Below are 27,781 nucleotides of genomic sequence, written 5' to 3'. Positions count from 1 at the left end.
ACATTGTGTACGTGTGTTGACATTGTGTACATGTGTACGTGTGTTGACATTGTGTACTTGTGTTGTGTGTTGACATTGTGTACATGTGTTGTGTGTTGACATTGTGTACTTGTGTTGTGTGTTGACATTAGGTACATGTGTTGTGTGTTGACATTGTGTACATGTGTTGTGTGTTGACATTGTGTACATGTGTTGTGTGTCGTGGTGTGTTGACATTGTGTACGTGTGTTGACATTGTGTACATGTGTACGTGTGTTGACATTGTGTACATGTGTTGTGTGTTGACATTGTGTACTTGTGTTGTGTGTTGACATTGTGTACATGTGTTGTGTGTTGACATTGTGTACATGTGTTGTGTGTTGACATTGTGTACTTGTGTTGTGTGTTGACATTAGGTACATGTGTTGTGTGTTGACATTGTGTACATGTGTTGACATTGTGTACATGTATTGTGTGTCCACAGGATGACATAGAGCTGTCCAAGTACATCGCTCGGCTCTTCACGGCCAGACACAAGTTCTACAAACAGAACAAGATCTGTGCAGAGTGAGTCTTAACATTAAGTTATACTGTCAGGTTTCCACAGTGGCGAACGTGCATGAAGATGGCAGAATTCAGATATGACGTCATTGTTTTAGCACTATCCACTGAGTTTTATAACTATGGTTCAATGTGCCAATAAATCAGCATTATCTACTTTTTCTCTGTCTCTGTCTCTCTCTCTCTCTCTCTCTCTCTCTCTCTGTCTCTCTCCCCTTAGACCCGCCCACTCCCCTGCACCTATCAGGAGGCGCCCCACCTGGACCCACCGCCTCTCTCTGGTACTGTCAATCACTCAGTCATGTCTCGTTTGTTTGGCTCCTCTTGCATGTTAGATATATTAATTAGAAATGCTATAGAAGTTCCTTGCCATCTTTGCTTGCCACTGGTTGAGCTCTGTAGAGTAGCTTGTGTATTATAGGGTTAAAGTTTGAATTCAGACTGTAGGATGATTTAAAGCCCCTCTCTATCAGCCCTAACCCAGGCGGTGGTGGTGGTGGGTGGTTAGGGCGTTGTTTGAGTGTTGTGTGGCCGTTGTGTGGGCGTTGTTGGGGCGTTGCGTTTCCGATGTGACTGACAATAGAGTCAGTGATTTCCCTCTCTCCCGCCCTGCTGGTGGGACAATGAGGAGGCTATATGTGGCACAATGGTGGTACAGTCCAAATCAGACTCTCTGGAGGACCACAGTCCACTGTGGGAGACCCCTTAGATCACAGGTTTGAATTAACTTCTCTCTCCATCTCTCTCTCTGTCTCTTTCTCTCCATATCTCTCTTTCTCTCCATCTCTCTGTCTCTCTCTCCATCTCTCTCCATCTCTCTCTGTCTCTCTCTCTCTCTCTCTCTGTCTCTCTCTCCATCTCTCTCTGTCTCTCTCTCCATCTCTCTTTCTCTCTCTCTCTCCCCCTCTCTCTCTCGCTCTCTCTAGCCACGGCCACAGTCCTGTATCCTCCAGCCAATGCACTCTCAGTATGCAGAGCATTACCAGGACACACAGAGCTCTCAAGGTACTGGACAAAAACACATTTCCATGACTTTTACATTTTCATGTAGGTTAGAGTTCAACATGGTGCTCATGTATGACGTATATCTCCTTTATACTGAATAACATTCACTTATATCATCAGTTACAATCACTGCTCCATCTCTCCATGTGGCGTGTAACCTGAAGTGGTCTTGATATGATTTAACTCATTCAAGTGTTTTCTCCTTCCACACTTTGTAGATGTATCCATCTACACAGGAAGTCCTTGTATGGTCATAAAAGTCAACCGTTAAATCAGGCTAACTATGCATTTCCCAGCAGTAGTATGAGTCTGTGTCTATTTCGGTTTCAACAATCTCTCAGCCAATCAGATCACTTTGATTGGAGTGCTGAGAAACTGAGAAATGTGGTGGCGTTCACTCTTTCATTCTCTCATTCACCCACTTCCTCTGCCCTCTAATCCAGAACACTTCCATCATGATCTCTGACACTTCGGAGAGAGTGGGAGAAAACACTGTGTATATGTTACCCAGTGTGGGTAACCCAGTGTGTGTAACTCTCTGTGGGTAACCCAGTGTGTGTAACTCTCTGTGGGTAACCCAGTGTGGGTATCTCTGTGTGGGTAACTCTGTGTAGGTAACCCAGTGTGGGTATCTCTGTGTGGGTAGCCCAGTGTGGGTATCTCTGTGTGGGTAGCCCAGTGTGGGTAACTCTGTGTGGGTAACCCAGTGTGGGTAACTCTGTGTGGGTAACCCAGTGTGGGTAACTCTGTGTGGGTGTGTGATAAGCTCTTATTTGAAGGGTGGCATTGATCATTTTGATCTGAGTGTGTTTGATAGTGTATGAAAACAGTATGTGAATATGTGTGTTTGGATGCTTTCTGTATGTGTGTGAATCTGTAACGCATTGCTTCTCCTATGTCTCCTCCCCTCTCTTTACAGACAGCATATTCCATGAAGACCCCTACTACAAGTCTGAGACTAGTCTGGACCGGTGTCCAGTCGAATTCGGCTTCCGCAATGGAAATGTTCCCAATGGCAGCATGTACAGTAGTCCTAGCCTCAGCTCCCTCAACCACTCCCAAACCTTCGTACAACCTTCACCCATCTCCTCTAACCTCAGTATCCCTGGCAGCGAGCTGATGCGCCCCGACTACATCCCGAGTCATCGCCATAGCGCCATCATCGCCCCTTCCTATAGGCCCACGCCAGAGTATGAAGCTGTGATGCGCCAGAAGTGCCACATGCTCCCCGCCCACCATGACCTTCACAGCCAATCACTGAGGAGTCTCAATATTAGTAATGCCTATGCATATCGTCAGCCAGAGGCGTTGGTTTATAGCCAGCCAGAGATGAGAGAGAGGGGCCCCTATCCAGGACCTAACCCTTATGGCCCTCAGGTCAGCTACAGTAAGCCTGTGAACCCTGCTCCTCACCTGGGCCCCGGAGCCAGTCAGGGCCACTGCCAGTCTGCATGTGGAGGAGGAGGGGGTGGGAGCTCCATCTCTCACACGGTCAGCACGCCTGAACTAGCCAACACCAAACAGGGGGCTACTACAGGGAGCTACGGCGCTACGGCTAACATGCTGAGGAACCACATGTCGCGGCCGCCCCCTCCCTACCCGTCCTTCCGACCTGCCACAAGTACCCCGGACCTGGCCAGCCACCGGCACCGCTGCATGGGCGGCAGCAGCCCCGAGCTGGTCACCCGCATGGTGCAGCTGTCGGTGAAGACTTTCCAGCCGGACAGCTCTGCCGTGGTGCACCAGTCTCTGCAGGAGGTTAGCGAACCGCTAACTGCGGCTAAGCATCGATCAGCCCTGGGGAAGAGACACAGCATGGAAGTGACCAGCAGCATGAGGGGGGGAGGAATGGAGGGCATGGTGGTTCTGAAGGGGATGGCTGCCCCACTAAACAGGAGGAATACTCTCAGAGAGCATGTGATGCCACCCCAGACCCAACCTCAATCACAACCCCCCCAATCCCAATCTCACCAGCCCAAAGAGCTGCCTGTGCAGAGAGCGCCAGAGACCCCCATCCCGTCCTCCACGGCGCAGGGAGTGGGCGGGGCCTACCAGCACCAGAAGACCCTCTCCAATGCCACCATGCTGATCCACAGCAGTGAGAGTGAGGAAGAGGAGGAGGAGGAGGAGGAAGAGGAGAGGCCTGAGCTGGACGTGCAGATCCCAGGTCTGAACGAGGACATTAATGCCCAGCTCCAGGCCGCCCTTGCCAAGCTCCCCAACAAGCCCCCTCCGGAGTACCCCGGACACCCTAGGCCAGCCACCAACGCCCCCCTCCGCTCCCGCGATCACAGCCACCCTCACCACCACAACCAGGGACACCAGACCCAGGGAACCAAGGACCCAAGCCAAGCCCAGGCCCGGGTGCTGAAAGCTGGGCAGAGTCAGTGCGGTGTAGGTGGTGGTGGTGGTACCCTGACCCGTGGGGATCAGGCTGGAATGAATGGGGCAGTGCTGGGGCCGTCAATCTCTGAGCCAGACCTGACCAGTGTGAAGGAGAGGGTCCGGAAGGAGCCAGTCAAAGAGAGGCCAGTGTCTGAGATGTTCTCTCTAGAGGATAGCATAGTGGAGAGAGAGATTGCACAGAGGGTAAGATACACGTTACTCCAATCTATTCTATTCAATCTATTATATTCAATCTATTCTATTCTATTCTAGATTCTATTCTGGTGTGTTCGATACTGAAACATATCGTATGTCTATTATGTGGGGAACATGTATTCTGTATGAACCCATTGCTATAGCATGGCTTTACAAATTGTTACAACCGTCACTTCATCATGTCCACTTCATCAATTCACTTCATTAAGTTCTCCTCAATAGTCCAAGGCGTTGAGGAGGTAAACACAGTGAACAGTGCCTAAAAACAAGATTTGTTAAAGATATGTCTAAAACATCATCCTTGCTGTAAACAAACAGTTTGGGTTTTGTCTGCGGTGTACTTTCCCAGTAAGTGATTAACACAGTAATCTGGAGTTCAGCACCTGAGGGTAACATTAGGTTCCAGTCCTTACAGCTTACCACCATTAATCCATTAGATTACCCTTTTTGTGGGGGGGGTGCATGCGTGTTTGTTAGCATGTTGAAAGTCCCAACTTTAAAGCCTCCCTGTCCAGTCAGCCTTTAATTTCCATATGGCTATATGCCCCTATATGTTTTCCCCATTATACCTACCCCCTCTCATCCATAAGCCTATAGCACCCATACGTCTACCCACCCCCATTCTCCCCTACCTGCTCCCCTATAGATGTCGGTCCAGACCCTAAGGGTTCCCCCCTGACCCCCAAGCTGTTGTTTGGGCTGATCCAGGAGGGCTGAAGGGGGGAGAGGTGGAGGGGTGGAGGGAAGATTAGGATAAGTAATCCTGGAGGGAGGGACCAGGCAATGTGGGCCAGGGTTTGGTGTCTCAGAGAGGAGGAAAAGAAAGGAAAAATGAGAACGAGAGAGAGAGAGAGAGAGAGGGAGACAGAGAGAGAGTGGGGAGGATTGTATGGGAAGAGGGAGTGAAGAGAGGCAGAGAGAGAAGAGAAGCAACAGGTCTAGTCTGTAACGAGCTCAGACGATGTGGTCAGATAGATCAGGGGAGTGAGTGTTCTGTAGGATCCACAGACAGACAGTCTACAGCTAGCAAAGCATCACTTCTACTCCCCCACCAAGGGCACCCAGGACAGATCAAGCAAAGTTTAGCGACAAACAGACCTAACCCACACACTCACCAGGGCGGGTACGGTTCAGTCTTTGCATCGCTACGGTAACCTTAACCATGACAGCGGGCTTGTCCTCTTTCCTGAAGACGCTGGAGAGACAGAAGATGTCGGTGGACTCAATAAAGAGACCTCTGATGATGGCGGCCCTCAACGGGCTCTATGTCGCCAGGGTGCCTGTACCAGAGAACCCCCGGGAGGATGGGGCCAAGGCTGCTGATGAACGGGTAAGACAACACCACCACTATGCCCAACAGGGGAGGGGGGGACAGTGTCAGAAAGTACCTGAGATTCCAGGCGTCTGGTTTTCTACTTACTATACGTAAGCCCCATAGTTCTGTTTTTGGTATTTCATTAGGATCCCCATTAACGGTTGCGAAAGCACCTGTGCACATTATCAACCACCTTGGCTAGTGTTATTAACTAACATATTGTTGTCCTTTACCATTGTTTGTCTATGTAAGTGTAGGTTAGGCTACAGTAGAGCAGTATTTCATGGCTAACACAGCTAGCTGTGGTTGTCGGTCTTCTTCACCAGTCCAGACAGTTGTGCTGGGAGGTGTGAAACACAGCCTTTGTCCCAGGCGTTGCTAGGCTAGCGGGGGCTAGCAGAGCGCTAAGTGGGCTGTGGAACGTGTGGCATGACCGTGCTTATCGCCTCTAGGCCCGCTAATATGTCAGGAATGTGACCCAGGGGGGAGAGAGAGAGAGACAGACAGACTCCCCCAGCCCCTGGCTGCATACCCTCTCACTCACAGCCCAGCCACAATAAGCCCCAGCCCAACAACACATTCCACTGACTCCACTACACTTAGACTGTGGGGATGGAGAACAGGAATTCATAGTGTAGGTAGGGTCATATGGGTTGGAATGTTTTAGGGTGGATGATCAAAAAGTTGCATTATAGACATTTTGGAATTGAGTGAGAGTCCTATCACTCTTGAATTCAACTAACCTCTTTCCACGTCCTTTCCTCACTCTTTTATGAACTCTTTCGACCCCCCTCCTCTTCTATATCTCTCCGTCCCGCTCTCACCCTCTCTCTCTCTCCAGTGTAAGACCCTAGAGTTGAAGTTGGAGGAGGAGAGGGTCTTCACGGAGTACGAGCAGATCCCAAAGAAGAGGGCCGACTGCGTGGTCACCACGGCAACGCTGCCCGACAACGGCGAGCGGAACCGGTTCCGTGACGTGGTTCCGTACGAGGAGAACCGGGTGGAGCTGGTTCCCAACAAGGAGAACAACACAGGCTACATCAATGCTTCACACATCAAGGTGGGGTCAGGACACAGAGTCTACACAAGTAGACTGATCAGAGTTAACCATATCCCTTTTCTCTGACACTCACTCAGCTATTGTTTCGTGTGCTGCTGTCACCAAGTAGAAGTGTGGAAAAACACCACTGCTTTTCATCTATCCAGGCCATTTACAGTTGAAGTCGGAAGTTAACATACACTTAGGTTGGAGTCATTAAAACTCATATTTCAACCACTCCACAAATTTCTTCTTAACAAACTATTTAAAAAAAATTTGTTGGCAAGTCAGTTAAGAACAAATTCATATTTTCAATGAAGGCCTGCCTATTCAGGGGCAGAACGACAGATTTGTACCCTGTCAGATTGGTGATTTGAACATTAAACCTTTTGGTTATTAGTCCAACACTCTAACCACTAGGCTACCCTGCCCTATAGTTTTGGTAAGTCGGTTTGGACACCTACTTTGTGCATGACACAATACATTTTCCAACAATTGTTTACAGAGAGATTATTTCACTTATAATTCACTGTATCACAATTCCAGTGGGTCAGAAGTTTACATACACTAAGTTGACTGTGCCTTTAAACAGCTTGGAAAATTCCAGAAAATGATGTCATGGCTTTAGAAGCTTCTGATATGCTAATTGACATCATTTGAGTCATTGCCTGCAGCATACCACCCTGCACACTGCACACTGGCTTGCTTCTGAAGCTAAGCAGGGTTGGTCCTGGTCAGTTCCTAGATGGGAGACCAGATGCTGCTGGAAGTAGTGTTGGAGGGCCAGTAGGAGGCACTCTTTCCTCTGGTCTAAAAAAATATCCTAATACCCCAGGGCAGTGATTGGGGACACTGTCCTGTGTAGGGTGCTGTCTTTCGGATGGGATGGTAAACAGGTGTCCTGACTCTCTGAGGTCATTAAAGATCCCATGGCACTTATCGTAGGAGTGTTAACCCTGGTGTCCTGGCTAAATTTCCAATCTGGCCCTCAAACCATCATGGTCACCTAATAATCCCCAGTTTACAATTGGCTCATTAATCCCCCTCCTCTCCCCTGTAACTATTCCCCAGGTTGTTGCTGCAAATGAGAACGTGTTCTCAGTCAACTTACCTGGAAAAATAACAGATAAATAAAATTAGAGGTTTACCTGTGGATGTATTTCAAGGCTTACCTTAAAACTCAGTGCCTTGACATCATGGGAAAATCAAAAGAAATCAGCGAAGACCTCAGAAAAAGAATTGTAGACCTCCACAAGTCTTGTTCATCCTTGGGAGCAATTTCCAAATGCCTGAAGGTACCACGTTCATCTGTACAAACAATAGTACGCAAGTATAAACACCATGGGACCACGCAGCCATCATACGGCTCAGGAAGGAGACGTCTCCTACAGATTAATGTACTTTGGTGAGAAAAGTGCACATCAATCCCAGAACAACAGCAAAGGACCTTGTGAAGATGCTGGAGGAAACAGGTACAAAAGTATCTATATCCACAATGAAACGAGTCCTATATTGACATAACCTTTTAAGGGCGCTCAGCAAGGAAGAAGCCACTGCTCCAAAACCGCCATAAAAACCCAGACTACGGTTTGCAACTGTACATGGGGACAAAGATTGTACTTTTTGGAGAAATATCCTCTGGTCGCATGAAACAAAAATAGAACTGTTTGGCCATAATGACCATCGTTATGTTTGGAGGACAAAAGGGGAGGCTTGCAAGCCGAAGAACACCATCCCAACCGTGAAGCGCGGGGGTGGCAGCATCATGTTGTGGGGGTGCTTTGCTGCAGGAGGGACTGGTGCACTTCACAAAATAGATGGTACCATGAGTGAGGAAAATTATGTGGATATATTGAAGCAACATCTCAAGACATCAGTCAGGAAGTTAAAGCTTGATTGTAAATGGGTCTTCCAAATGGACAATGACCCCAAGCATTCTTCCAAAGTTGTGGCAAAATGGCTTAAGGACTACAAAGTCAAGGTATTGGAGTGGCCATCACAAAGCTCTGACCTCAATCCCATAGCAAATTTGCGGGCCGAACTGAAAAAGTGCGTGTGAGCAAGGAGGCCTACAAACCTGACTCAGTTACACCAGCTTTGTCAGGAGGAATGGGCCAAAATTCACCCAACTTATTGTGGGTAGCTTGTGGAAGTTAAACAATTTAAAGGCAATGCTACCAAATACTAATTGAGTGTATGTAATCTTCTGACCCACCAGGAATGTTATGAAATAAATAAAAGCTGAAATAAATCATTCTCTTTATTATTATTCTGACATTTCATATTCTTAAAATAAAGTGGTGATCCTAACTGACCTAAAACAGGGAATTTTTACTTGGATTAAATGTCAGGAATGGTGAAAAACTGAGTTTAAATGTATTTGGCTAAGGTGTATGTAAACTTCCGACTTCAACTGTAGATTAGGGGTCACCTTTAAGGAAGGAGGGAGGGAAGGAAGGAATCAAGAAAGGAAGTAAATAGGTCCTTTAAAGACTATTTATACATATCGCCTACATCTACAAATTATAGACTCAATGGAATTCCCTGGGAATTTGGTCCAAACCCTCTTAAATGAGCTTGAGCTGTTCTCTCACTCTGTGCCCATGCTCTTAGCTCCTCGTTGTGTGTGTGTGTGTGTGTGTGTGTGTGTGTGTGTGTGTGTGTGTGTGTGTGTGTGTGTGTGTGTGTGTGTGAATGGAATGGAATGGAATGCTAACTCAGTACTGAACCATGGCCTAATAACGTGTAACCCTCTTATTTCAGTCATCTGAGGAAGTTGAGGACAAAACCCCTGTTTGTTCCTGAACACTGTGTTTATGGTCACGAGGTGGCCTGATCACTCAGCTGGTTGCATTGGGTTTGGGTTGTGTTGCGTTAGGGTTGTGTTGGGTTGGGGTTATGTTGGAGTTGTGTTGGGGTTCTGTTTGGTTACAGTTGTGTTGGGTTGGGTTGGGGTTGTGTTGCATGGCGTTGGGTTGGGGTTGTGTTGGGTTACAGTTGTGTTGGGTTGGGGTTGTGTTGCATGGCGTTGGGTTGGGGTTGTGTTGTGTTGCGTGGGGTTGTGTTGCGTTGCGTTGGGGTGGGGTTGCGTGGGGGTGGGGTGGGGTAGCGTTGCGTTGCGTTGGGGTTAGGTTGGGGTTGCGTTGCGTTGGGGTTGCGTTGCATTGGGGTTGTGTTGGGTTGGGGTTGTGTTGGGTTGCGTTGGGGCTGTGTTGCGTTGGGGTGGGGTTGTGTTGCGTTGGGATTAGGTTGGTTTGGGGTTGTGTTGGTGTTGTGTTGGGTTGTGTTGCGTTGCGTTGGAGTTGGGTTGTGTTGCGTTGGGGTTGTGTTGTGTTGGGGTTGTGGTTGGGTTGGGTTGTTGTTGGGTTGGGATTGTGATGGGTTGGGGTTGTGTTGGGTTGTGGTTGGGTTGGGGTTGTGTTGGTTTGGGATTGTGTTGGGTTGGGGTTGTGTTGTGGTTGGGTTGGGATTGTGATGGGTTGGTGTTGTGTTGGGTTGTGGTTGGGTAGGGATTGTGATGGGTTGGTGTTGGGTTGGGATTGTGATGTGTTGGTGTTGTGTTGGGTTGGGGTTGTGTTGGGTTGGGGTTGTGTTGGGTTGGGATTGTGTTGGGTTGGGGTTGTGTTGGGATTGTGATGGGTTGGTGTTGGGTTGGGATTGTGATGTGTTGGTGTTGTGTTGGGTTGGGGTTGTGTTGGGTTGGGTTGGGATTGTGTTGGGTTGGGATTGTGTTGGGTTGGGGTTGTGTTGGGTTGGGGTTGTGTTGAGTTGTGGTTGGGTTGGGATTGTGATGGGTTGGGGTTGTGTTGGGTTCATGGCCTTTACGTAATGGCACTCCATTTCCAGCCCTTAGTTAATATAGTGTACCACCAAGCCCTATGTGAAACATGGCAACATTGCCCTCCTGTGGTAGACCATTATATTGTACAGCTCTCTTTGTGCTCAATACACTTTCTGAAAAATGAATGTGATAGTATAGTCTTAACTGGTTTGGTTGTCTGTTTGTGTGCATGTGTTTTTTGTTTCAGAAGATGGATGTGTAAGGGTATTCCTGTGTGTGTTTAATTGATTCTAACCATGTGTGTGTGTGTGTGTGTGTGTGTGTGTGTGTGTGTGTGTGTGTGTGTGTGTGTGTGTGTGTGTGTGATGCAGGTGATGATCAGTGGGGAGGAATGGCACTATATCGCCACCCATGGACCGCTGGCCAACACCTCTGCAGACTTCTGGCAGATGGTCTGGGAGCAGGGAGTCAACGTCATCGCCATGGTTACTGCCGAGGAGGTACACTACACACACACAGTATGAAGAGAAACATCAGTGGATTGAAGGCCTTGCCAGGTTTCAGAACAGTGAATTATTGAATGCGTGAATGTGTGTGATGTATTATTGATATGCAGTGAGAACACAGTGGTGTGTGAATAATGAAGGAGCAGAGCTTGGTGGATGTTTTAATCCATACACACCCTGTGACCTCTGTCTTCAGCCCCTCAGAAGTCGTTTCATTTTGTTTCCTATGTTTCAAAAGGGAGTGATATGGCACCATTATCTCATGCATGTGTGTGTGTGTGTCTGTGTTCCTGTGACCATGTACGTTTTTCCTTGTCGGTGTCCATGTGTTTGTATATCCACCCCACATGTTCACAAACCTTCCATTCAACCTGTCTCTGCCTCCTCCCTCTCCTCTCTCTCAGGAGGGTGGTAGGTCAAAGAGCCACCGGTACTGGCCCAAGCTGGGCTCCAAGCACAACTCAGCCACCCACGGCAAATTCAAGGTGACCACCAAGTTCCGTACGGACTCAGGTTGCTACGCCACCACAGGGTTAAAGGTCAAACACCTGCTGTCGGGCCAGGAGCGCACCGTGTGGCACCTGCAGTACACTGACTGGCCAGACCACGGCTGCCCCGAGTACGTCCAGGGATTCCTCTGTAAGTCACACCTAAAGGACTTTAAAAGTCTTGAAAAAATGTAGATTGTTTTGTTAATTCCACAAAGCTAATGGAGTAAAATGTGTAGTGGTCCAAAGGCAACACTGAAACTTAGATGTGAAAACTGAATATTGATGAATATGCATTGTCCCTGACAACTAAATGAGAGAAGTATGAATTAATAGGACTGTTCTGGCCTGAAATATGGACCACACTAACCCCCTCCCCCTTCTCCCTCCCAGCTTACCTGGAGGAGATCCAGTCAGTGAGAAGACACACTAACAGCATGCTGGACACCTCCAAGAGCCTCAACCCCCCTGTGGTGGTCCACTGTAGCGCTGGGGTGGGCCGCACCGGGGTCGTCATCCTCACCGAACTAATGATCAGCTGCCTGGAGCACAACGAGGTGAGGGGCATCCTGCCACTAACATGAACTCTGTCACTTACTTTCCAAAATGTTACACTGTTACAACAGCATGTATTGTATATCATCGCCTCCTGATATTTTGGTATATTTGTGAGTGAACGCCTCTCATATGGGCTAAAGTATTTTCCTGGTTTATAATGCTATTGCACTGTACTTAACTTGACTGGGATTCTTTTCTCTCTCTCTCTCTCTTTCTCAGAGGGTAGAGGTCCCTATGATGTTGAGTCACCTGAGGCAGCAGAGAATGCTCATGGTCCAGACCATCTCCCAGTACAAGTTTGTTTACCAGGTCCTTATCCAGTTCCTTAAAAACTCCCGTCTCATCTAAACCCTCACCTCTGACCTTTGACCTGGTCCCACATGAGCTGACACAAGGGCAATGGAATACTGGTGCCGCAAATAACCCCCCTCCCCGCAGTCCTAGAGGGCTGGGTAAGTGTGAGTAGCATGGTGATGGCCTCACTCAGCCCTCTGGTATGGTAGGAGTTTCTGACATATTGCTTACATCTATCTAGTCCTATCAAATGTTTTCAGATTTGAACACAGCCAGGGACAACTAATATATCCTAACAGTAATTATACAGTGTGTATATTTCAGACCTCCAAATTTAATCTGAAAAGTGACCTACTATTCAGTCTGTCTCTCTTCTTTATCTTGGAGAGAGAGGCTTTTCCGTTGTATTGGTGATAGCCTCTCTGTCCTATGTCTTGTCAATGGAGAAACCTGAGAGAGATACAGACCAGACTAGCATTCTAGATGTTAGCATTTAAAGTGTTGGTCGTTTCTTACCTGAGTTTAAACCAGGTAAACCCAGGAGACAATTATCTCAGCATTTTCACATTTATTCCTTTAAAACAAATGCTAATTGAATAACTTTTTGGAATATGGTTCCCCATTTGATAATAATGGCATTTCAAATGTAAGGCTAATGCACCCTTGTTAATCAAATTGAACCGAAATCTGGGAAAAGGTTAATGACATGGCATTGTTTTTCATTGAATATAATGCAGAGCTCCGTATTGTTAAAATGAGAAACTGTCATTTTGTCCACTAAATTAGATGATAAAGCCAACGTTACATAAATGTTTTTTCAGGTGTCACTTAGAAAAAAAATAAAAACAGGACATGGCACAGTTGGTTGTTATTTCAAGTGTTGTAGAATCATATGTTTTTCTAAACTGTCAGAACCTTTCGAAATCTATGGTGAGGCAGACAATTGTAAGATACAGTGAAGACTTGTCTCAACATTTCAATATTTAATATTGTTGTATTTTTTTGATTTTTTACTTTTATTTATTTATCCTAACACCATCCTCATATTTTTCCTGAATGTGGCTCATTGGAGTGCATGTTGACAGTCGGATGATCTTTGCAAATAGTTCTGTGGACATTTGAGTAGGATGTGTCTAAAATTGTCATTGCCCTTCAAGTATTCCACTCACCTACTTCCAGATATCTCAAATTCCTCATTGTCTTGACTGGTAGTACATCTATTGTTCTTTTTCATCCTCAGCCAACTTTTCATGTACATTACAGTATGTCCATTTACAGAGAGGCATGTCAAATACATATATGTTTATCCCAGACATATCCATTGTGATTATCTCCTGTTCTCTCCCAAGCAGTTTGACATATTGTAGGCATTCCTTTGCCTTTCTTTTCATGAGTCTAATGTACAACGCCCAAAGGTATTTTAGTTCTAGATCCTACATGTGTGTAGCCCCAGATGCCAGTATGTCTCTGCTCTAGTTGGCTAAAGCAGACTGACACTCAGGCTGCTGAATGTTATGTAGGCCCCAGTGTGTGTCACACTGTGCCACTCTACAGAGGGGTCCATGAAAGTTCATGTGGAATAGAGAAGTTTGTGTTCTGATATGGTGGCAGTGAGCCAAATCCAGAAGGACAGATAGAGCTGATCCCTAAGACGGAGGACAGACACTAATTAAAGCGCAGGGATGGGCTACCCGGATGTTTGTTTCCATAGGGAGGGACTGGTAGAGACCAATCAGACTCAGAGCTATAGATCTACAGTTTGGCAAACTTCCATCTTGGCACCAAAGTTTCCATTTAGATTTGGTCTATTTGATATAATGGTATTGCCTCTTGATGCCAATATAGAGTGCAATGTGTTTTTTAATCTGAAATTAAGTTTGCCAAACGGTATATCAATGGCTCTGAATTTATGTTATAAATCTATTTTGATATTATAGACCAGCTAGATATGATCTGTTTTAGACTGTATATTTATCGACCAACATGGGTTGTGTCTAGGGTTACAAAATTCCTAGGACTTTCAATAAATTCCCTGGTTTTCCAGAAATCATGGTTGGAGGACTCCGGATTTCCTGCTTATTCCCTCCTTATTCTGGGGATTTCTGGAAAACCAGGGAATTTATTGAAAGTCCCAGGAATTTTGCAACCCTAGTTGTGTCCCAAACAGGTTTCAGTGACCAACCAGTCAAAGCCTCAATGGCTGCCATTTGTTTTTGTATAACTGTAAAATCTATCCCTGTAAGGATCTTAGGGCTCAATTCATTCTGTATCACTGAAGCTCTACAGATGGCATGATTGAAATTCAATTTCCGATTGAGCCTGAAATCTGCAGCGTTTACCGTGAATGCAGTCTCCTCTAAAGCAGGAAAATTGCCTTTAAATTTCAATCACGCAGTGATGCTGAACATCCGCACTACAAATTGAATCCAGCCGTTAGTGTTCCTATGTGCCTAAACCCAGCTATGGCTGCATCATCCATAATCTGTGTTATGTTGTTTTTCTATATCTGTGAGAGTTGTGATGCAAAGCCAGCCATGTCTAAATGAATGTGTGTATACCGGGCATGCGAGAAAGATTTCTACAAAAGTTTGTATTTTTTTTGACTTGGTACCCTTAAAATACCGTAAGATAATGAACTATGCATGCTTTTTTTTTTATTCCAATGTATATACCTATACTCAAGATACGTATATACGCTTTATGTTCTCTTGACATATGAGTGTTCTATTGCATTCTCTTCTGTTTGTGAGTATTTTCCCACATTGCATTCATGTTAATGTGTTATTTTCCATTTCATGTTTCTGGCATAATTCCTGAGAAACTTTCAGTATATGTTGTGTATATATGTTTTGTATATGCTTTTGCCAGTGCATCAAGTCTTTTTTTTCTTCCTACCCCCAGTTATGTATGAAGCTGTCATACTTGCTTATTATGCAATAAAGCATTATTTTCTCTACATGCCTGTTCTTGCCGAGGACATTTCTGTACAGTAACTATGACATTGTTTATGTGATTTTAAAATCCGCCGTTGATAACAGACGTGTGTTTTCTCCTCTCACACCATTTGAAATGGTAGTTAAACACCAACCAACCACACGCAGCGTAAGAACACGGGGCGACGTGCTAATGTTTTCTAACCGCCCTCCATTGTGACAGGGTCACTTTCACCAGCGTTCTTTAGACCCACCACGACAAAGCAGCGGTCACCACCCAGGCAACGGCTCATCTCATTGGCTGAGAATAACTTTGTTGACACGCAGAGCCCGCCCACATGTAAACAATTGGTGAAAGACCACAAACAACTGAGATGTCTGTTTAATGGCAATTCTGTGGATGATCTATTCTCATAAAACACGTATCAAACAGTTTGACAGGAATCAAAAATCTGCTCAGTACAAAGGTATTCCGTATTTAATAACTGCCCTCATAGTCAAGACCTCAAATGTATAAAATATTTTAACCACATAATTAAATAGATGATATCTCCATGACTTTACCGTTCTCCTCCTACTGTGCTTTAAAACCAAGGAGCAGGGAAAGTACCATACACTGAAGCCCTTTGTGTGAGAGAGAGAGACAAAGAGAGACTTCATTTCTGTTACTCCCAGTGTGTGAGGTCACTTTGTTTATTTCTGCATCTTGATCTCTTTACGAAGCTCTATCAGATACTGATGATCCTTCCCATGAGCCACCTCCATTATGGCCATCGCCTGGACGCACGCACACACACAAAGAGAAGAGTTTAACGGTCTGCTATGTCTTTCACTCAAATTGACAGATTCAATAGAAGCATATATGTTCGCATCTCTCACTACATGTTATAACAAGTAGCCGCTATGGAAATGGAACTAACAGGCTTCTAGTAATGTTACCTTCTTCAGGGCGTCGATGCCAGATAACTTTCTCTCCAGGCCCAGGTACAGACGGCCCAACTTCAGATACATGGAGGCCACATTCATGGAGTAGGGAGGGTACAGTATGCTAGAGAGGTCAAGAAAAGGTATATGGTTACTATACAACCATCAGCTGACCTAGACAGGTAAGAATCATCACTGTACAAACCTGGGGAGATAAACATTACAGCTATACTGTATCAATTTGTCAGGTGAGGAAACAGATCATAACCTAAAGGGTTCTAGGTGAAAATGGATCAGTTTGTGTAGGGTTCAGTCCTTTAAGGGTTCTATGTGTATGTATGGATCAGTACTTGAAGGGTTCTAGGTGTAAGTATGGATTATTCCTTGAAGGGTTATATTTGTATGTATGGATCAGTCTTTGAAGGGTTCTAGGTGTATTATGGATTAGTACTTCAAGGGTTCTAGGTGTAAGTATGGATTATTCCCTGAAGGGTTCTATGTGTATGTATGGATCAGTACCTGTAGGGTTCTAGGTGTATGTATGGATCAGTACTTGAAGGATTCTATGTGTAAGTATTGATTATTCCCTAAGGGGTTCTATGTGTATGTATGGATCAGTACCTGAAGGGTTCTAGGTGTATGTATGGATCAGTCCCTGAAGGGTTCTAGGTGTATGGATGGATCAGTACTTGAAGGGTTCTAGGTGTGTATGTTATGGATTCTATGTACCCTGAAGGGTTCTAGGTGTATGTATGGATCAGTCCCTGAAGGGTTCTAGGTGTATGTATGGATCAGACCATGAAGGGTTCTATGTATATGTATGGATCAGTACCTGAAGGGTTCTAGGTGTCTGTATGGATCAGTACCTGAAAGGTTCTAGGTGTGAATATTGATTATTCCCTGAAGGGTTCTATGTCTATGTATGGATCAGTACCTGTATGGTTCTATGTGTATGTATGGATCAGTACCTGAAGGGTTCTATGTGTAAGTATGGATTATTCCCTGAAGGGTTCTAGGTGTAAGTATGGATTATTCCCTGAAGGGTTCTATGTATATGTATGGATCAGTACCTGTAGGGTTTGAGGACCTTCTCTCCATAGCGGATGGCTTCGTCCCAATCCCCCATGTAGAGACACACTCCCATGGCCTGGTACATCATGTGCAGCATGTACACGTTGGAGTCCTCAAACACCTCACCCATCTTGTCCAGGCTCAGCTGGCACATCTCCATCAGCTCTCCAGGGGGTGCTCAAGAGTCAAGGTCAAGACTGAATTTACAGAATCAGGAACTTAGCCAGTGAAACTGTAAGCCAACTTCCACGCTGTAGATATTTGAGCTGTTGGGCAGAAATTAAAACCTATAATATAAGACACTTATTTGCATCTCTAAACTCGTCCACTTTAACCCAGATTGAGAGGCTACATGGAGAGAAGGACCACAAAGGATATTTTTCTGATGTTTTTCTGCTATTTGTTTGGCAGAACGGAACTCTTTGATGGTGTTCCTAGCGTAGCGCATCATGCTACTGATCTCCTCCGGTCCTGGAGGCTTGTTTCTCTTACGCACCTTCAGCTTCAACTTGTCCTAAAACAATTAACATTTGGGTTTAAAATCTTAATTATTATATTATTCAAATATGAATATTCAAGGTTTAGGAAGTAACTGATGATCATACATCAATCAGCCTCTTACTTTAGATTTGGTTTTACACTCTTTGCAGTCGCAGGTGAAATAGTAGGCGTCTCTCAACCTCTCATTTCTGTCTGCTGTAGGGTAGAGGAGGTCTATGTAGCTGGTGAACACCTGGGAACACACACACAATGCATGTATAAACATTCACCATTTAAGTTACTATTCATACAAGTTGTATATTGAGATCAGTGAGATCTATTTCATATCGGCTCAGCTTTTTTGATCAGCAGTCCTCAGAACAGGTTTTAAAATAACCCTGCAGAGCTGTTTAATCAGCTGCTGCTGTGTCTGCTCCTTCTCGTCCTCCCTCCCTTCATCTTCTGAGACGCCACTAAGCCACACACTCCACTATCTACAGTATGTTCCTCAAATGCCTCCTTGCCAAGATGAGAGACACAGACGAGACTACTGCAAGCCACCTATGACCTAACTTCCTGTCACCTGTCTACAACCAACCCCGGTCATGACAAGGTTCATTCCCACTATGCACTTCTCTGACTCAGCAGCGTACTAGCAATTCAATACATGACACTGTTGCCCACTTCTACCTGCCCCTTCCCTTAACCCCTCAATACTCTCCCCCTTCCTACCTGAAACATTGAACCTTGACACCAACCCACCACTGCCTTCCAACAGCTGTCCCCATCCTTACCTCTTCCCCAGGGGTCATGTCCTGCACAGCCCGGACCTCGGCCACATTCCCCTTGTACGTCACTATGACGTTAGGGCAGCAACTGTGGTTTACCAGGGCCACACTGAGAGAGACATAAAAGGAGATAGATGGGGGGTGAGCATGGGAACAAAGAGGGAGAGAAATGGGAAATAAATGGGAGACAGAGAGAAGGGGAAAAATACGGAAGAGAGATGCTAATAACATCGCCTTAGGAATGACAAACACTCCCAGAGGGAACAACTTCATCATAACTGTTTACATGTATTTTTTTGTGTTAACATTCACTATATAGACTATACTGAGGTCACAGAGGCCTCTCTTTTTGGTTAGCGGTCTAGTTTACCCAGATGCGAATAAAATAAACTCTCTCATAGCTAGCCAGCTGTGCCATGGCACTGGCCCACTCATCAAAGGGAGTGGGATATTATTTCTTCCAATGCCTTAAGAGTACGCGTTTAGCTGTTGTGGTGGCCAGGATAAGCCATCTCTTTTCAAAGGAAACATACAGTAGGCCTCTCTTAAATGTGTCGGGCCCTAAATAGTGAGCTAGGCATGGGCCTATGGAGAGAACGAAGGACTGAAAAGAACTACCACAGGCTGAGTGGGCAAATACAGACACTTTACTACACACTCACTATCCAAGGAGATTTATAACCAAACAGACCGTGTGTGCGTGACACCATTTTCAAATTGCCCACCACCACAGAAGGAATTTCCTTTTTATGCAGGTCTAGGATTCGCTTTCCCGTGTGTGTGTGTGTGTGTGTGTGTGTGTGTGTGTGTGTGTGTGTGTGTGTGTGTGTGTGTGTGTGTATTCTTACTCAGGGTAGACTGCTGAGCCCATTTTCGACAACTCCTCATCCTCCACTGTGAAGCCATTACAATTGACCTGGAAGACAGAATAGGGAAGGAGTCTCAGAATGGGTACAGACCTACAATAAGACAGAAACTAGAGGGATACTGAGGTGATATGAAAGACAATAGTTTTTCTTTGTAATTAAAACTGCAGAGAAAATGTGAGGGTGTGTGTGTTTTACCTGTGAGAAAAGTGTGAGGAGGGCTGTTTTGCTAGGGAAGTCCAGGTTTTTGGAGTAGAACTGGTGCAGGATGGCTATGTCTCCCTCGTTCATCTCCCTCTTCTCAATGTCTACATCGTCTATGTCTGAGAGACACAATGAAGGAGGGATGGATAGAAGGAGAGAGACAGAGAGAAACTCACTTAAAGATTGTGTAAAATATTACAAATGTTGGTGTCTCCACAAACCTTATTGTCGAAGAGATGTATGAATAAAGTTGGATGTAAACTTCTGCTGCTCTTACTGCTGTGGACACCCTGAGAGGGTCTTTCCTTCCATGCTAATCCTTGGACAGCTGCAAAGAGCTTCCAATCAAGAGTCCCTCCCCCACCATTCATATTTTGAACCTTTATTTCACTAGCAAAGTCAGTTAAGAACAAATTCTTATTTTCAATGATGGCCTAGGAACAGCGGGTTAACTGCCTTGTTCAGGGTCAGAACGACAGATTTTTACCTTGTCACCTTTCAGTTACAAGTCCAATGCTCTAATTAATTGTATGTTCAATGTATGTAAAGCTGCTGTGCATTCAGGATGAATGGATTTATTCTATAAGGGGGACATTCGTTGGGAGGCTCTGGTAAAGGCCTGGTAGAGGAGAGTGTCGGGTAACATTTCTCACTAATGTATAAATAGAGAGGGCCAGCTTGACAACACTACTCTGTCTCTCTGAAGACTAGGTTTGAAGATAAGCTGTTGTTCAAAAGCAATCAGTATTAGGGCCAAAAACATGGGATGAATGACAATTACACTAGATTACATTATACTGTACATACAGTATATCGTAGCAACCTAAACCCAACACCTAACAACCTTCTCATTATGTTTTGGATCTCTAGGCTTAACAGCTAAGGGGTTGGGTTGACAGTCACTGGACCCGGATTCGGGTCCCGATCGGGGCTACACCCCAGATTTGCTACATTGGTGTAAGAAGTGAGTTATAGCGTGCATGAGGCCATCGGCTATGCGTGTACATGTGAGGGACTTGGTACTGAACGTGACACAAAGTAAAGGAAGATGCAACGATAGTGTAATTAATTCGGGGGGGGGGGGGGTTCCGAATTCATTACACTATCGTTGCATCTTCCTTTACTTTGTGTCACGTTCAGTACCATGATGAAAGACATGTATGTCTCTCACACAGAACGACAATAAGCAGACAACACAATGGAACACTCAGTGTATTGACTCATTCTCTCTGTGGGTGTTTTGTTAGTACGTGATTCCAGCTCTCCAATCAGCAGCAGCTTCTCTGACGTACTCCTCTCTTTCTGGGCTTTCTGCAGGAACAGACAAGAGACAGTTGAGTTAACACCCTCTGTCTGCCAAAATAAGCATCCCAAAACAACTAGCAGCACTAACAACACAGATACCATACAGACCTTAAGCTTTTACTGCAGTGGTCTAAATCAGGATCACACAGAGTGTTTTTTGGTAGTCTTAAACAAATCTACTTTGAAACACCTCACACACACGTTTATGGGCTTAAAATAGAAGACACCTGTACCATGTCAGATATAGAGTTGAAATATATTACATTGAGTTTGCATCCCAATATGACACTTTATATACATCACAGAAGACTGAAACCTAACAAAACCATTTGACATAGAAAAAAAGTGATTTTGGCGTTTATTAATTATGAAATTAGCCAGCCCCTACTCTTCCTGGGGTCCGGCAAAACTAAGGCAGTTATACAATTTGAAAAATATTGAAATAAATTCATTAGAGAATTTACAACACACTAAGTGTGTGCCCTCAGGCCCATACTCTATGTTGCTTCATAGTCCTCGCTGTTACATAAGATGTATTTTTATTGTTTTTTTTATCTTATTCTACTGCTTGTATTAGTTACCTGATGTGGAAAGTTTCATGTAGTCATGGCTCTATCTAGTACTGTGCGCCTCCCATAGTCTGTTCTGGACTTGGGGACTGTGTGCTAGTCGTTTAAACAAAGCTCACTGCTTTCAACATGTCAATACCTCTCTCAAATACCAGTAGTGATGAAGTAAATCTCTCCTCTACTTTGAGCCAAGAGAGATTTACATGCATATTACTAATGTTTGCTCTCTGTGTACAACCAAGGGCCAGCCGTGCTGCCCTGTTCTGAGCCATTTACAATTTCCCGAAGTGTCACAACTCCTACCGAAGGGGCTCCCCTTCCTGGTCGGGTGGCGCTCGGCGGTCGTCGTTACCGGGTGGCGCTCGGCGGTCGTCGATTCCGGGTGGCGCTCGGCGGTCGTCGTTACCGGCCTACTAGCTGCCACTGAAGGTAGCTCCCCTTCCTGTTCGGGTGGCGCTCGGCGGTCGTCGTTACCGGCCTACTAGCTGCCACTGAAGGGGGCTCCCCTTCCTGGTCGGGTGGCGCTCGGCGGTCGTCGTCACCGGCCTACTAGCTGCCACTGAAGGTAGCTCCCCTTCCTGGTCGGGTGGCGCTCGGCGGTCGTCGTTACCGGCCTACTAGCTGCCACTGAAGGGGGCTCCCCTTCCTGTTCGGGTGGCGCTCGGCGGTCGTCGTTACCGGTCTACTAGCTGCCACTGAAGGTAGCTCCCCTTCCTGTTCGGGTGGCGCTCGGCGGTCGTCCTTACCGGCCTACTAGCTGCCACTGAAGGGGGCTCCCCTTCCTGGTCGGGTGGCGCTCGGCGGTCGTCGTCACCGGCCTACTAGCTGCCACTGAAGGTAGCTCCCCTTCCTGGTCGGGTGGCGCTCTGCGGTCGTCGTTACCGGCCTACTAGCTGCCACTGAAGGGGGCTCCCCTTCCTGTTCGGGTGGCGCTCGGCGGTCGTCGTTACCGGCCTACTAGCTGCCACTGATCCCTTTTTTCCCCTTTTCTGTTTATTGGTTTCACCTGTGTTTGGTTTAGGCTGATTGGTTGGGCTTTATTTACCAGCAGGCCCACCTGCTGTTTGTGCAGGATTATTCGATGTACATGTTGTACACGTCTGTGTGTCACGGTTGTCCGTGTGTTGTTTTTTTTTGTTGGACTGTTTAAGTCCCCCGTGTTTGGGGCATTTGTTTTGGTTGGCATCTGTTCACCGTTGTGGTGCATTAAAAGAACACCCTATGTGTTCTGTTAGACAGGTAACTCTTTATCCACAATATAGCAGGGGGTGTAAAGCCATAACACATACGTTTTCCAGCAGCAGACTATGGTCGAAAAGGTCAAAAGCCGCACTGAAGTCTAACCAAACAGCCCCTAAAATATTTGTCTTACCAATTTCTCTGAGCCAATCATCAGTCATTTGTGTAAGTGCTGTGCTTGTTGAATGTCCTTCCCTATAAGCATGCTGAAAGTCTGTCAATTTGTTTACTGTAAAATAGCATTGTATCTGGTCAAACACTATTTTTTCCAAAACTTTACTAAGGATTGGTAACAGGCTGATTGGTCAGCTATTTGAGCCAGTAAAGGGGGCTTTGCTTCCCTCCAGGTCTGAGAGCACACCCTTTCTAGTAGGCATAAATTGAAGATATGGCAAATAGGAGTGGCAATATCGTCCATTCCTCAGTAATTTTCCATTCCATTTGTTGCTGGCATGTCATGCCTAAGTTTGCTAATCTTGCCAATGAAAAAATAATTTAAGTAGTTGGCAATATCAGTTGCTTTTGTAATGAATGAGCCATCTGATTCAATGAATGATGGAACTGAGATAGCCTTTTTCCCCAAAAGTTAATTGAAGGTGCTCCAAAGCTTTTTACTATCATTCTTTCAGTGTAGTTTCTTCTTCTTTTTACTCAGTTTAGTCACATGATTTCTCAAATTGCAATATGCTTGCCAATCTGTTGTGTAGCCAGACTTATTTGTCATTCTTTTAGCCTCATCCTTCTCAATCATACCATTTTTTAAATTCCTCATCAATCCATGTGGGATTTAACCGTCCTTTTCTTCCTCTTCTTAATGTGTGCATGCTTATTAGTAATTGGGATAAGCAATTTCATAAATGTGTCAAGTGCAATGTCTGTTTACACACCACGGACTAACAAATATGTTTTACATCAGCAACATAGGAATCACTACAAAAACATATTGTACGACCTCTTACAATCTTCGGCAAAATCATTCGCAAGGAGATTCCTGCAAAAATATTATTTGATGATATTAGGCCAGCCTTTGGGAACTTTGGTTGTCCTAGATATGGCTACTATATTGTGATCACTACATCCGATGGATCTGGATACTGCTCATCATCACACTGGTAGAGTTACTGGTAGTGACTGTGGAATAGAGCTCCTTCTCTCTCTCACCTGTTTGGCGATTATCCTAGCCACCAGTCGGACGGACTCAGACGGACACCAGTTCTCCCCGTACGCTATCATGGCCCCGCACTCCAGCTTGTGCATGGCCCAATCCCCTTTCTGAGGAACACACACAGGAGTTATGTTTAAGAATGTTGGGCCACTAAAGGTGTCCATTTGATACCACAACTGTATAATTTGTGCTAGCCTCCACTCATACTCCGTTTGTTGTCATTGAGTGATTGGATGGAGCGTGCTAAATAGATAGTCAGACAGCATGCAACTTCACAGACTTTGGATAATATTACCCCCTATTACCCCCCTGTGGGATATTTAAGATACTCTTTGAAGAGGTAGGGTTTCAGACGTACACCCCCATTACTCATGCCCGACAGAAAATATCCCCGACCACATTAAGCCACAATTCGAAACAACCAGTCTTTAGAGATGACCCTAACCCAAACTATATGCTTTCCCCTACTGATATAGTATATCCTCTATCCCCTTAACTACCCACTCCAAACTAACCCAAGCCCCATCCATGCCCTCAGCCATTCCTGGAACTATAGGCATTCTGCCTACAGGATATTAGTGACACATTATCTGCCCTCTAATATAAAACACACAGGACTTCACATTCAGAACTGAGAGTATACAGTATACACACTGATGCTGGAAGAGAATGCAATGTTAGGTACTTGTCTATATCATGCATGCATGTACAGTACCAGTCAAAAGTTTGGAGACACCTACTCATTAAAGGGATTTTTTAAAACTATTTTCTACACTGTAGAATAGTAGTGAAGATATCAAAACTATGAAAAAACACATGGAATTATGTAGTAACCAAAAAAGTGTTAAATAAATCAAAATATATGTTATATTTGAGATTATTTTCCTTTGCCTTCATGACAGCTTTGCACACTCTTGGCATTCTCCCAACCAGCTTCATGAGGAATTTACCTGGAATGCATTACAATTAACAGGTGTGCCTTGATAAAAGTTAATTTGTGGAACTTATTTCCTTCTTAATGCGTTTGAGCCAATCAGTTGTGTTGTGACAAGGTAGGGATGGTATACAGAAGGTAGCCCTATTTGGTAAAAGACCAAGTCCATATTATGGCAAGAACAGCACAAGCAAAGAGAAATGACAGTCCATCATTACTTTAAGACATGAAGCTCAGTCAATCCTGAAAATTTCAAGAAAGTTTCTTCAAGTGCAGTAGCAAAAACCATCAAGTGCCATGATGAAACTGGCTCTCATGAGGACCGCCACAGGAAAGGAAGACCCAGAGTTACCTCTGCTGCAGAGGATAAGTTCATTAGAGTTAACTGCACCTCAGATTGCAGCCCAAATAAATGCTTCACAAAGTTCAGGTAACAGACACATCTCAACATCAACTGTTCAGAGGAGACTGCGTGAATCAGGCCTTCATGGTCTAATTGCTGCAGAGAAACCACTACTAAAGGATACTAATTAGAAGAAGAAACTTGCTTGGGCCAAGAAACACGAGCAATGGACATTGGAAAGATTTCCATCGGCCTTTTGATCTGATGAGTCCAATCGCCATGTCTTTGTGAGACGCAGAGTAGGTGAACGCATGTGTGGTTCCCACTGTGACGCATGGAGGAAGAGGTGTGATGTTTGGGGGTGCTTTGCTAGTGACACTGTCTGTGATTTATTTAGAATTCAAGGAACACTTAACCAGCATGGCTACCACAGCATTCTGCAGCGATACGCCATCCCATCTGATTTGCGCTTAGTGGGACTATCATTTGTTTTTCAAAAGGACAATGACCCAAAACACACGTCCAGGCTGTGTAAGGGCTATTTGACCAAGAAGGAGAGTGATTGAGTGCTGCATCAGATGACCTGGCCTCCACAATCACCCAACCTCAACCCAATTGAGATGGTTTGCGATGAGTTGGACCACAGAGTGAAGGAAAAGCAGCCAACAAATCCTTCAAGACTGTTGGAAAAGCATTCCAGGTGAAGCTGGTTGAGAGAATGTCAAGAGTGTGCAAAGCTGTCATCAAGGCAAAGGGTGGCTACTTTGAAGAATCTAAAATCCAAAATATATTTTGATTTGTTTAACACTTTTTTGTTTACTACATGATTCCATATGTGTTATTTCATAGTTGAGGTCTTCACTATTATTCTACAACGTAGTAAATAGTAAAAAACCCTTGAATGAGTAGGTGTGTCCAAACTTTGACTTGTACTGTATGTACGTGCAATGTCATCACCACCATCATCATGTCTTACCTGACATTTCACATTGCAATACAACGCTTTTTTGCACTTCCCGCATTTTGCCAAGCCCTCCTTCCTATGGGTGACAAGACAATGGGTTAGTGGGGAATGAGTACTAAAACATACATAGCTTCTAGTCACATTTTCACCTAATACTGTTACAAACAGGGCATTACAGCCAGGTAAATACTGCTTCACAGAGCACAGTGGTATGCTATCATGACACAGTTTAGCATCCACTGCCAAACATAGTAAGGAGTCCATTCCATTTCAATTAACTTCCTTTATTGACTGAGTTGAAATGGATTTGGCCCCAACCCTGAATATGGATCCTGATTAACATGGCATACACAACTGCTGTAGAAACACACACATGACATGTATGGCTGAGACATGACAGTCTGTAGTTGATCTTCACAGTCACATTTTGAGTGCCGGTTCAAAGAGAGAGAAAAAGGCAAGACAACTGGTGTCTTCCTCACTGTGTGTTGTGTGTATCTGTCTGTGTGTGTTGTCAGTTTTACGGAGCAACCCATTCCTCCTGAGGTGGGGGCAGGAGTTGTTAATGGGGTTTCTCCCGTCGTAACCGAGGGGGACTGTAGCCTGAAACATTCTGGGGTATTAATAGATGTGCCCTTTGAGTTGGACCAGCTGCCATTTCAGACACAGAGAACAAGAACAGTAGAAAACTCCAAACACGCCACTGAGAGTCTATGGAGCTGGGAGTCAAGACCTACCGTTGCAGTAGATTGTAGGCTATCTAGTTCCTTTCGGGTTATGGCTAAAGACTGAACCATTGGTCTCAAGATGAAAGAACTGTGCTAATCCCGCAGGTGTTGTCTACAGACAAAAAAAGGGGTTGCAACTTCCAAACGGTTGTTTTTTACTCTCCTTTTTGACTAAAGAGCAGCATTGTCAATCCATCTATTGCATAATAGTGACAGACTACATTACAGCAATTAAAGCAGCTGGATATCTCAAATGTCTCATGTATGAGAGAAGAGATAAAAAATCAATAAAAACTTGCTACAGATGTAGGATCTTAATTGATCACTCTTTTGTTGCTGATCATTTTTCTGCACAGCAGGAAATGCAAACTTGCAGTGTAGTCGAGGTTTAAAAAAGCTACTAAAGTTTGTAATTTAAACTTTAAAATATCAGACTTGATTTGCCCTAATAAAAAAACTGATCAACCCCTAGAAAAAATGTCCATTCATTATAATCTCAAAGGTTTGGGGTCACTTAGAAATGTCCTTGTTTTCCATGAAAACATACATGAAATGTGTAGGACATATGTGTAGGACATATAGTGAAGACGTTGACAAGGTTATAAATAATGATTTTTAATTGAAATAATAATTGTGTCCTTCAAACTTTGCTTTCGTCAAAGAATCTTACTACATTTGCACACACGGTATATAGATTTTTTCTATTGTGTTAATGACTGTATGTTTGTTTATCCCATGTGTAACTCAGTGTTGTTGGTTGTGTCGCACTGCTTTGCTTTATCTTGGCCAGGTCGCAGTTGTAAATGAGAACTTGTTCTCAGCTGGCCTACCTGGTTAAATTTTTTTTTTTTTAAATGTTTAATATTCCATTTGCAGCAATTACAGCCTTTTAGACCTTTGGCATTCTAGTTTTCAATTTGTTGAGGTAAGAGATTTCACCCCATGCTTCCTGAAGCACCTCCCACAAGTTGGATTGGCTTGATGGGCACTTCTTACGTACCATACGGTCAAGCAGCTCCCATAACAGCTCAATAGGTTTGAGATCCGGTGACTGTGCTGGCCACTCCATTACAGACAGAATACCAGTTGACTGCTTCTTCCCTAAATAGTTCTTGCATAGTTTGGAGCTGTGCTTTGGGTC

At 44.8% G+C, this 27,781-nt stretch overlaps 2 protein-coding genes across 3 annotated transcripts in view; one reads left to right on the top strand and one right to left on the bottom strand.

Moving 5' to 3' along the window:
- The window catches only part of LOC115139296 (tyrosine-protein phosphatase non-receptor type 14), an 85,675-nt gene extending 70,592 nt beyond the window's left edge, over nucleotides 1–15,083 (top strand). For both annotated transcript variants that reach the window (XM_029676500.2, XM_029676501.2), the window contains exons 10-19: nucleotides 464–546; nucleotides 761–821; nucleotides 1,467–1,545; nucleotides 2,465–4,134; nucleotides 5,339–5,476; nucleotides 6,303–6,521; nucleotides 10,653–10,781; nucleotides 11,192–11,426; nucleotides 11,669–11,832; nucleotides 12,053–15,083. In XM_029676500.2, the coding sequence (XP_029532360.1) occupies nucleotides 464–546; nucleotides 761–821; nucleotides 1,467–1,545; nucleotides 2,465–4,134; nucleotides 5,339–5,476; nucleotides 6,303–6,521; nucleotides 10,653–10,781; nucleotides 11,192–11,426; nucleotides 11,669–11,832; nucleotides 12,053–12,181 (2,907 nt within the window). In that variant the 3' untranslated portion in view covers nucleotides 12,182–15,083. The remainder of the gene's footprint in view (nucleotides 1–463; nucleotides 547–760; nucleotides 822–1,466; nucleotides 1,546–2,464; nucleotides 4,135–5,338; nucleotides 5,477–6,302; nucleotides 6,522–10,652; nucleotides 10,782–11,191; nucleotides 11,427–11,668; nucleotides 11,833–12,052) is intronic.
- Nucleotides 15,084–15,427: 344 nt separating this feature from the next.
- The window catches only part of LOC115139304 (N-lysine methyltransferase SMYD2-A), a 28,601-nt gene continuing 16,247 nt past the window's right edge, over nucleotides 15,428–27,781 (bottom strand). Inside the window, exons 2-12 of the mRNA XM_029676520.2 lie at nucleotides 25,925–25,988; nucleotides 23,668–23,778; nucleotides 20,644–20,704; nucleotides 19,388–19,512; nucleotides 19,172–19,239; nucleotides 18,330–18,432; nucleotides 17,678–17,788; nucleotides 17,434–17,569; nucleotides 17,055–17,229; nucleotides 16,000–16,108; nucleotides 15,428–15,837 (exon numbers count right to left, since the gene is read on the bottom strand). Of these exons, the coding sequence (XP_029532380.2) occupies nucleotides 15,754–15,837; nucleotides 16,000–16,108; nucleotides 17,055–17,229; nucleotides 17,434–17,569; nucleotides 17,678–17,788; nucleotides 18,330–18,432; nucleotides 19,172–19,239; nucleotides 19,388–19,512; nucleotides 20,644–20,704; nucleotides 23,668–23,778; nucleotides 25,925–25,988 (1,147 nt within the window). The 3' untranslated portion in view covers nucleotides 15,428–15,753. The remainder of the gene's footprint in view (nucleotides 15,838–15,999; nucleotides 16,109–17,054; nucleotides 17,230–17,433; nucleotides 17,570–17,677; nucleotides 17,789–18,329; nucleotides 18,433–19,171; nucleotides 19,240–19,387; nucleotides 19,513–20,643; nucleotides 20,705–23,667; nucleotides 23,779–25,924; nucleotides 25,989–27,781) is intronic.

Source organism: Oncorhynchus nerka, linkage group LG13 (genome assembly GCF_034236695.1).
Source record: "Oncorhynchus nerka isolate Pitt River linkage group LG13, Oner_Uvic_2.0, whole genome shotgun sequence".
In the NCBI taxonomy this organism is placed as follows: domain Eukaryota; kingdom Metazoa; phylum Chordata; class Actinopteri; order Salmoniformes; family Salmonidae; genus Oncorhynchus; species Oncorhynchus nerka.
The sequence above is the reverse complement of the archived record's forward strand: the minus strand, read 5'-3'. Positions and strand labels throughout refer to the sequence as shown.